Raw genomic sequence first — 9691 nt, 5'->3', positions numbered from 1 at the left:
CTGCTCAGTCCTTCTCCCATCCCTCTACCTTGGGAGAAACGGAGCCAAGGGATTGCTAACGCTGCGGCGCGAGGCTGCACCTCTTTGGGAGACAGCGGCTTGAAAAATGGCCTTTTATTCTGAAAAGAACAGTGCAGAAACGGAGTCACAGGATACATTCCTCAGCGGTATTACACAAACCCAGTCAGCGGTGAGTCGGTTGACGGTACGTTTTGAAGCCACGGGTACTTTGGTACAACAGAGTGACACGAACAGCGGTAAGCAAGCGCCACGGTCCGATCAAGGGGCGTCTAATAATCAAAAATCGATAGTTTCAACCACACTCATAGCACTAGGCCTAGCACAGATCTGTTGGAGACAAACATAAAACATGCTTACAGTAGCAGAACAGAAGGCAACACTTAAAAGGTAATTGGTACAGGATGCTTAGTGTTTATCCAGAAGGTGAAAGATACCTTAACAAAACCAAAGAAGAACCATTTAACTTCCATAAGTTGAGTAAAATACAACAGGTTTCTTCTAATATACACTTTGTCCATGAAGCCCTATTGCACGATGAGGATGGACAACTTTAGGCTCTATTTTCTAAAGTTGTTTGAACTAGGTAACTGTATGGAACAAAAGCACATCGCAAAGAATCATTTCCTCTGTTGCCTTTAACTGCTTTAGATAGAAATAATAACAATAAATTAGAAACAGATCTGCCCAGGATCAGTCCCAAGTCAACAGCATCCTCTGGGGGAAAAAAAAAAAAACCAACACAACAAAAAACTTATCCTCTATGGGGGGGAATTTATGTTTAAAGTAGAATTATTAGACAGGAAAGAAGCTGTGAAAATTTGGGTTTCTCTTTAAAGGTGCCTCAAGCCAGGTGTCCTAGCAGTCAGGTAAAAAATGATTCATTTTTACAGCTTCATATCAGTTCCAACAGGGTGTTTTGGTTTTTTTTTCCCTTTTCTTTGTAAGATCAGAGCACGGTCTGAAACTCTGCAGCGTTCACACCTGTATAAAAACAGCAGTTATTTTTCCACTTGCTACTTTTCTTCAGTTATAGTGCCAAGCATACAATAAAATAACAGCTCCAGATTTCTTTTTTTCCCCCAAAGTTTAGGCTGAAAACATTAGTTATATTCATAGACTGAAATAGTTTGAGGAGATAAAACCTTTTACCTTGAAACAGTCCCAAAGAGTTGCTATGGAGCAGGTATCAAAATGGCATCTTACACAACTTCTAATGAACTTTCTGATGTCATCCAATCCTCTAAAATGTAAACGTATGTATGACAACCCTCACACATTCAGAATGTTCAATAAGGTGTAGCCTCCAGAAAAACAGTTAAGGCAGACGGTTTTTATAAAGTTACCAAGACAGCAAGGAAACGGCAGCTGCTCTCCCGTGTCTTTTGCTACATCACACCGCCAGTCTCAGCAGGCAGCAAATTCCCTATTCTTGCCTTATGTTTCCTCTTTTAATAAAAAGCATGTTTGAGGCACCCTCCTTTTTCTCATTTTTTTTTTTTTTTATGTTTCAGAGAAGCAAACACCTTTCCTCTTGCAAATGCCTGTAAAAAGCCACCAAAGCCAAAGACTACAGGAAAAACAAGAGTTATTTAAGCTCCTGCTACTGGTTTTCTTGAGTGTCACCACCTCTCCTAGGGGCAGGGGGGCACTGGGCTGGGAGAGGGTGAAGGGGGGAAACCACTGAGAAACGAGGACGTGCTGCTCTGCACAGGACTTTGGTACCTGCCAGGGCTCTGGCTGAGCCGAGTTGCTTCCCTCCCAACTGATTTTATTTGGAAATGAGGCATTAGAATAAGGAAAAAAAAAACCCCAACCCACCATGTTACTAGCTGATCGCAGATAAAAATATTCTGTAAAATGAAAGCAGGAGATTAAATAATTGTGAAGCCTGACACGCTGTGCCACACGCTGGCTCTGAAGGGGTATCGCTACACGTCAGGCCCTCTAAGGACTTCTGGAGAGTCTGCTTAAAAACTCTGCATTGAAGGATAGGCACGAATAATCTCCTGGCCTTTTTCAGTTGAAAATAAAAGAATAAAAATACGCTTGTTCATACGTGTCTGTGCACAGAGTTGGTACTTCTGTGCGTGGTTTTTTTTTTTTCATTTTACACCATTTCAGCTCCAGTTGTTTTGCCCTGACAACAGCTCCTGACTTCACAGAGACACTCCAGACCCGATTCAGCCAAGCACCTACACACAAGCTTAAATAAACTTCACAAACTGGGCTCTCTGGTAAACACTGTAAAGATTTAAGGGCCCTTCTTTTCCTTTTAGCACCACTTCCAGCCAGCCAGCGCTCCCACCGCTCCGCCTGGCTCCGCAGGTAATTTGTTTTATTCCTGAGGATGCAGAGCAGCACAGGACCCTGCTCTGGCACTGGCCACCATCTCCCTGGCACTGGCCACCATCTCCCCTTGCCCACCCGGCAGCAGGGCTGGCCCGGGGCAGAACATAAATACAGGCAGTATGAATTCATCACTGGAGTCATCTCTACAGCCAAAATGCAGGGAAAAAAAAAAAAAAATCTTATTTGACAAGTGTATTTCCTTTCTTGCATTCCTAAAAATGGTCTTGGCGCTACTACTCCGAGGTGAAGGGCTGGGGAGGGTGAGGGCAAGGTCAAAGGCCAAGTAAGAGCAGCACAACATCAACAGCTTAAAGATATTCCCTGCTGACCATAAATTTCCTCACTCCTCTAAGTGTTACCCCCTGGGTCTAAATTCCCTAAACGGAGCAGCAACACCCGACTTTGGCAATGCCAATATTTAGCAAGGGATAAGGGATGTGTTTCTTCCACCAAGACACGCTGAGCAAAAGGCTGCAGGGAAACGGAAGGAGCTGCAAGCAGGGCATCACCTACAGCTGTAGGTCAGCACTCCAGCACTACCCTAGCACGGTGTATTAATTTTTGAGGTCACATTTTCACCTTCACACATAAAAATACCTGTAGATCAGGAAAAAGAATGGACTATGGCGAGCTCTGAGAAGAGACAAGATTCGTAACGCCGTTACGCTGTGTGAGTTAACTGGGGGACACCGAGAGGATTAAGGGAACACATTTAAGAAGTCGAGTGACTTGAACTGTCTGGGTAAATTATCAGAGCCCGGGATGGCTGCTGGAGACGAGGCAGCAGAACTGCACAGAGAGAAAAGGAAACCAAAATTATTCTCAGCGTAAGATCCCGCAAGGTGAAGGATGGGTATTACCTTTGTCAGGGCACAGCACTGTCCAGTTCAGAAATTACCACCCCTGCTGTGCCAGAGAGTCTGCAGGCAGAACTCTTCACTGGAGGGATACTGGAAAACTGAAAGAAAGTGTTTCTAAAAGGACACAAAAAGAGACTTTGAGAAAGCAGCAGCTGGACTGAAATTCAAAGATAAAACCCCACAAGGGTTAGAACACCTGCACTGACATTTAAATTTTAGTATCACCCTGGATAAAGTATCCCAGAACCCTCTGTCCCTCTCCAGCCCTGATGTGGGATATCTACCAAGCTTGCAAAAAAGCTGTATTTGTGCTCGAAAGCAAACGTTTAACTTTGAATTCAAATATGTATAATCAAATTTTGCAATAGCAGAATCTGGAATCAAGTTGTAATGGGATGGGCGGAGGCTATATCCTACCAGAGAGGTTAAGCAAAAGTAAATTCATTTCCCAGGCCGGCGTCCTGGAGGAATTTATAGGATTGAACAGGTCAAAGTGAAACACTTTGACCAAAAAAAAGGATGAAAGCGCTCGGATACGCAGGCTCCAGCCAGGGACAGGCTCAGGAGTTCCGTACAGAATGTGAATCTGCCAGCGGGCACGTGAAACCTAAGAGGAATAGTTGTGAAGAACAAAAATGGAGCAAAGATCAAACGATGATGGAGAGGAGGCAAGTTTTAGTCGGTTTGTTGTCTAGTTTTTTGCAACGGGAATTAACCTGATAAACAACAAAAGCGCCAGCAACCATTTAGAATCACACATCAGGTTCCCCTTTTCTTAATTTAATAAAGTAAGAGCCACTATACAAAACTTCTACCACCTACCAGGGTAAGAAACACGTTTAAATTTCCCTTCCTTTCCTTTGATGGCAAAATCCTTCTGGGATAATGGTTTCAGACACATTCCCAGATTTTTTTTTTTTTTTTAACACGCAGAATAATCATCAGTTTCTTGTATTAGAAGTATATAAATGGAAACCAAGCAATGGAATTTTTACCACGGTCGTTTCCCTTTCGTTCCTAAACCGACCTCTTGAGCAACACCGGGCGAGGGTCGGCCGTGTGCTCGCTGGAGTTTCCAAGACTGGATCCTTACAGACCACCAGCTTGGAAAATTCACACTCCCTGAAGCTCAGTGGCAAGGTTGGGAGATACTTTCCTCTAGACCACCCTGTTCTGGCTATCACAGCTGTATTTTTTTTTTTTTAAATTATTATTCATCTAAGAACACTTGTTTCAGCAGGTGGAGAGAGAAATAGAAGCAAAGTGCTCTGAAACAGTGCCAGGTTTGGGATTTTACACACCTTTGTATGAATCACAACAGCTTTTAGACAATTTATATTTCAGCTGCTCTGGGAAACACACTTTGGTTGACTGTCAGTAATTTACTATTCTTAGAAACTTGGTTCACTCCCATTCAACAGGCAAAAATCTGATGCCACACAACAAGAGATTTCTTTGGAAGCGAGGCAGGGAACTCCTCAGATCATCATTTTCAGGAATTCAAGACATGTTATTATTTTTTTTTAAAATTATGTTTACATTTTATGCTACATATTAAAAAGCAATACAACCACACTTCAAAGAAAACCCTGAACTTCCAGTCTACTTATCTGAATATCACTCTACTTTTACATCTTCTGCCTGGCAGATCTCCTGTTGACCACCCCAACAGCTTCTCCACCTCTTGAGGCTGTTTCCAGCCTATAAAAGGACCTGCTTTAGACCTGGTTGGACAGTACACACTATATATAGCCTTTAGGTACAGCCTATCACTTATATAATCTTTACAGCCTGCAAGTGAGATTTCTGGCACGGTACTCGCGGCTGTTTGGTTACTCACCCGATGGGTCTGCTCCTATGGATGGTACCATCTGCCCTGTTAACATGCCAAATCATCAAGTAAACATCATTTTTTAGGAGCTGGGCAGAAAAAACCTGTTATTTGTTCAGCAGCGAATCTGGTAAATTCTCCATTTCTGGGAAGCACTGAAACACTTCATGAGCTTGCTATTCACAAAGTTTGCAATTTTCAATCAATCAAAGCTGAAATAAATGGAAGCCTGAAGTCCTGTCAACCCAACTGAAGCAGCTTGATTTGTAAAGAGATCTATTTTCCCCCCCAATCTCCACCCTTCCACGTGATTTTAAAGTAGTTTAAAGCGCAATAAACACAAACAGACCTTTAACTACCACCTGTATAAAACCAGAACCGTTACTCTACAAAAAAGGACAGGGTAGACTAATGAATATGCTGTAACTTGGTCTAGAAAATGAGCTATACTTATAAATATAGTATTTTGATTTTTTTTTTCCTATATTTCTCTCTTTGCTTGCGACAAGCAACTTGCTATTTCACTAGAACTTGTCTTTCACCCGCAGCAGAAATCTTTTGCACCGCGCCCTTCCGCAGCAGCAGCATCCACCCTCTGCGCCGAGATACCTGCCAATCCTCCCGACACGCTCCTCTCTACTCAGCCACATATGCTGGTTTCCTGCCATTCCAAGTCCCCACCTCACAGTTTTTCCACTTTGCCCTCTCGCAGAGAATTTCAGAGCACGATTTCCTCTGTTGAAAACCCAAACGTACGGAGGACAAAGCTGCAGAGATAACTTGGAGGGGCGCTCAGCACAGCAGAGCTTACGGTTCCCTTCCTCCCTCCTGTGTCCTACCCGTGATACGCAGTTACGCGGAGAAAAAGAAGAAAAAGGAGAGTTTCCTTAAGCTGAGGAGGGGAGAATATTTTTTGCTAATGGTTACAAGTTGTTTCATAAAATATAGTTTCTCTCTCTTCCCACACATTACACTCTCTTCTTTATAAACTGTCCCTGCAGTGTCAGAATCCCTCTCCATACTTTTTCCCATTCCCTGCTTGGATTATTGGCAACACAAGCAATGCTGCACGATTCCCTGATTTTTTTTATTTTTTTTTTTTCAAATTAAATGCCCTACGTCCTCCCCCCCAAAACCCAAACCACACACACACACCCACAACCCACCCTCCCCAACCACCACCTCAGTGATTCAGTCAGGACGGATTCACAGCATTGCTTACTCTGTGCAAGCGATAAAAGTTTTTCTTAATAGGCCACATAAAAATCTTTTGTATCTCTGCCCTAGAAAACACACGATCCCTGATGCAGTTTAAGGTTTATAAAGAAACAGGATTCTGTGGAAAAATGGCACAGACCTAGAAAACCACCCACCTCCATTTTAATTTCAATATCCAGTGTAAGCAGACAATAGGTTCTTTCCCTCTTTTTTTAAAAAAATAAAGCTACTTTCCTCTATTCAGTATCCTGATCACACAAAAAATAAAGATGAGGGCTGGGGGAAAAGGAGCGGGGAAGAAGAGGCGGGAGAGTTTTCCATGAAGACGGCACCATATCAGGAAGAATCATTGCAGCACAAGAGCCTCACTGAAACACAGCTTTTAGTTTTAACCCAGTTCTTTGGAGCAAAATGCACAATCCCAATAAAACAAGGTAACGTTGCTTCTGTGCGGGGCTCCACAGAGCCCGTTTGGGATTTGGTGGTAGGTCGGCCATGTTCTGATGAAATCTTGTCACGGGTTCTCACAGTTTCGAGGGGATGTTTAGCAGGCACACTTTTTCTCCTCCGGTTTCGCCGGCTCTAGCTTCCCCGAGCTGCCTCCGTTGGCTGTGTCGGAGGCCTGTGTCTTGTCCACGCACTGCTCCATACGCTTCATTATCAAGTCCAGGAGCGTGTCCACCGCCTTCTCCACGTTCTGTCCGGTAGCAGCACTCGTTTCGAAGTATGGTATGCTGTGGGGAAAAGGAAAAGCTTTGCTGGAGAGATTTGGAAGACAACCAAGACTCGACTATCTGTAACCCACTCGGTGCAACCATCAGCGGTGGGTTTAGTGGCCATGAACTGAACGGGACAGACTTTTGGTTTGTCAGGACACAATTTCACAGAATCATCTGGGTTGGAAAAGCCCTTGAAGCTCCTCCAGTCCAACCATGAACCTCACACTGACCGTTCTCAACTCCACCAGATCCCTCAGCGCTGGGTCAACCCGACTCTTCAACCCCTCCAGGGATGGGGACTCCCCCCCTGCCCTGGGCAGCCCATTCCAACGCCCAACAACCCCTTCTGCAAAGAAATCCTTCCTAAGAGCCAGTCTGACCCTGCCCTGGCGCAGCTTGAGGCCATTCCCTCTTGTCCTGGCGCTGGTTCCTTGGCTCAAGAGACTCATCCCCCGTCTCTGCACCCTCCTTTCAGGGAGTTGCAGAGGGCCATGAGGTCTCCCCTCAGCCTCCTCTTCTCCACACTAAACCCCCCCAGTTCCCTCAGCCGCTCCCCATCACACCTGTGCTCCAGACCCTGCACCAGCTTCGTTGCCCTTCTCTGGACACGTTTCCTTGCTGGGCAGAACCCAAACTCCTGTTCCTAGCACAGGTGGCACGATGACACGAGCAAGAAAACCGCCACATTGATTTACAAAACTTATCCTGGCATTTTGACTTCAAACTGTACTAACATCAGCACAAACCTTGGCTGAAAAAGTCTTTCAGGTAACCAGAAAATCAATTTAAAAGAGAAACCTAGGTCTGCATTACAGAAAATCTCAGGGACCACAGAACATACCGGAAATATCTTTTTTTTTTTTTTTTTTTTTTTTCCAGGCAGACAGTTACAACTATTACTGTTTAGCATTCCCTGTAAGCACTATCTCCCTCCCTTCCTTCCTACTTGTAAGCACAACTGAACTTAGCTGCTTCCATTCTGAAATCCCCTTTGACTCCAGAATATTGCCTTCCAAGTCATCTTTTGCAGAAGAGAAGATTATAAATTGCTTCAGCACTTCCATTATATGAAATCTGGCATGAGCTAACTTCTCCTCAGTATCACAGTTCTCCTTACCTGGCTGCAGACAACTCTTTAATATTCTTTTAATATTTTTAAGTCTGATTTGCTTATTACTCCTCACAGTCTCTCGGGTCATCTTCTGCTGCTGGCCCAATTCTCTCTGAACATCCCCCACCAAGTTAAAAAATACACACTCTTTTTGCCCACAGCACTATTTACTATTACACAGCCAATTTATCCAGTTACAGGACGCTCTGCTGGTGTTATTAGTGCAAAGAAATGTAGAAGGCTCACTGGAATGAGAAAAAAGCCATTAACGGGGGAAAACCAAATAAATTCAGTGCTACTGTACACTTAGAATCTGACACAAATCCACAGGTGTCTCAACTTTCAAACTAACTAGAAAAAAAGAGTTTTAAATATTGTTAGTTATTCAGTGCCTGACACTGAGCGTGTATCTGCCTTTGGTATGCTCTGTCCTGAACTCTCAGGACAAGACAACATCCCAAGAATGGAGTTTTCTGGCAAGAATGTTTCATTTCAGCCTTGTTTCTCATGTTGTAATATTTTGGCCGAACTACCAGAACAGTGTGTCTCATTTTAGCTGTTTCCTATTCAAACAGGGTGATCTGAAAGTGTGGCGAGCTGGGTATCACTGTAGGTGTATGTGATTCTGCAATGCCCACAAATCTCTCCAGTTTATAAGTATACTTGAAAGCATCTCTAGCCAGTCATCAGCTACACCTACAACAGTTACAGACTAAATTGAGCTTCTGTCATAATTTGCTTACCCATATTTGTCTGCCAGGTCTTTTGCTTGCCTTTCGTTTACCTCTCTTTGGTCTGATAAATCAGCTTTGTTACCAATTAAGACTATGTCTGGATTCTCACAATATGCATTGGCTTGCAGCTGACCTAGAAGCAAAAATAAACACGAGTTAAGTGAATGTTGGAAACGCCTTAGAGATCAAGATTGTTGACAAAATAATTCAAACTACCTTTCTTACTCCTCACCTCAAAATATCCTGGACTAACCACTTCATGCCAACCACATTTCCTTGTTGTGCGCTCACTTGCTAAGGGGAATTTTTCAAAATAGGAAGTAGAAATGATACTAGAAAATTATTTCCAGTATTTATTTTATCAACATACAAGACTTAACTGCAGTGAGGTGCACTAAACACAGTGCTTTGGCAGAGGAGAACCTCCACCAGCCAGAACTTTTATTCTACAAGACTCAGGAGGAGATTGTGGAAGTACAAACAACATCCCACGTCATCTACAAACGCAGCTCTTCAGAAGTTGAGGATAAAATCCTCAAGTGTGTTTTTCTCTTGGGTATGCTCAATGGTTTAAATGCAGGTTTATCTATTTGAAGATCCAGGCACGAGTAGTGTCCACAGCCTCACCCCTCCTAAGTAACTGTACAAAGCCATTTACTTAATATTTGCCTCAATCCTGAGGGGCCTGACTTGAAAAGCTGCAGTATACACTGAAGCAATTAGAGACTCGGATTGGTAAGCAGTGGAAGATTGTGATGAGAGGGATTGTTTAGTGGGAGGAAGGAATCTCTGAAGAAGATGGAGCTGTTTTCACAAAGCTGTGTGGATTCTCACGTTGTCCCCACTTC

General features: G+C 43.6%; 1 protein-coding gene across 2 annotated transcripts in view; it reads right to left on the bottom strand.

Moving 5' to 3' along the window:
* Positions 1–99: 99 nt before the first annotated feature.
* RAB27B (RAB27B, member RAS oncogene family) overlaps positions 100–9691 on the bottom strand; it is a 56119-nt gene continuing 46527 nt past the window's right edge. The window contains exons 5-7 of one of the 2 annotated variants that reach the window (XR_012627119.1): positions 8853–8976; positions 6435–7013; positions 100–5896 (exon numbers count right to left, since the gene is read on the bottom strand). Coding sequence is in view for 1 of the 2 variants with exons in the window: in XM_074856272.1 (XP_074712373.1) it covers positions 6824–7013; positions 8853–8976 (314 nt within the window). In the remaining variant the exon portion in view is untranslated. Of the gene's footprint in view, positions 5897–6410; positions 7014–8852; positions 8977–9691 lie in introns of those variants that run through there. The other variant, XM_074856272.1, reaches the window with a different exon arrangement.

The sequence above is a fragment of the Strix uralensis genome, chromosome Z, assembly GCF_047716275.1.
Source record: "Strix uralensis isolate ZFMK-TIS-50842 chromosome Z, bStrUra1, whole genome shotgun sequence".
In the NCBI taxonomy this organism is placed as follows: Eukaryota; Metazoa; Chordata; class Aves; order Strigiformes; family Strigidae; genus Strix; species Strix uralensis.
Note: the sequence above shows the minus strand (reverse complement) of the source record. Positions and strands in the feature narration are given on the sequence as shown.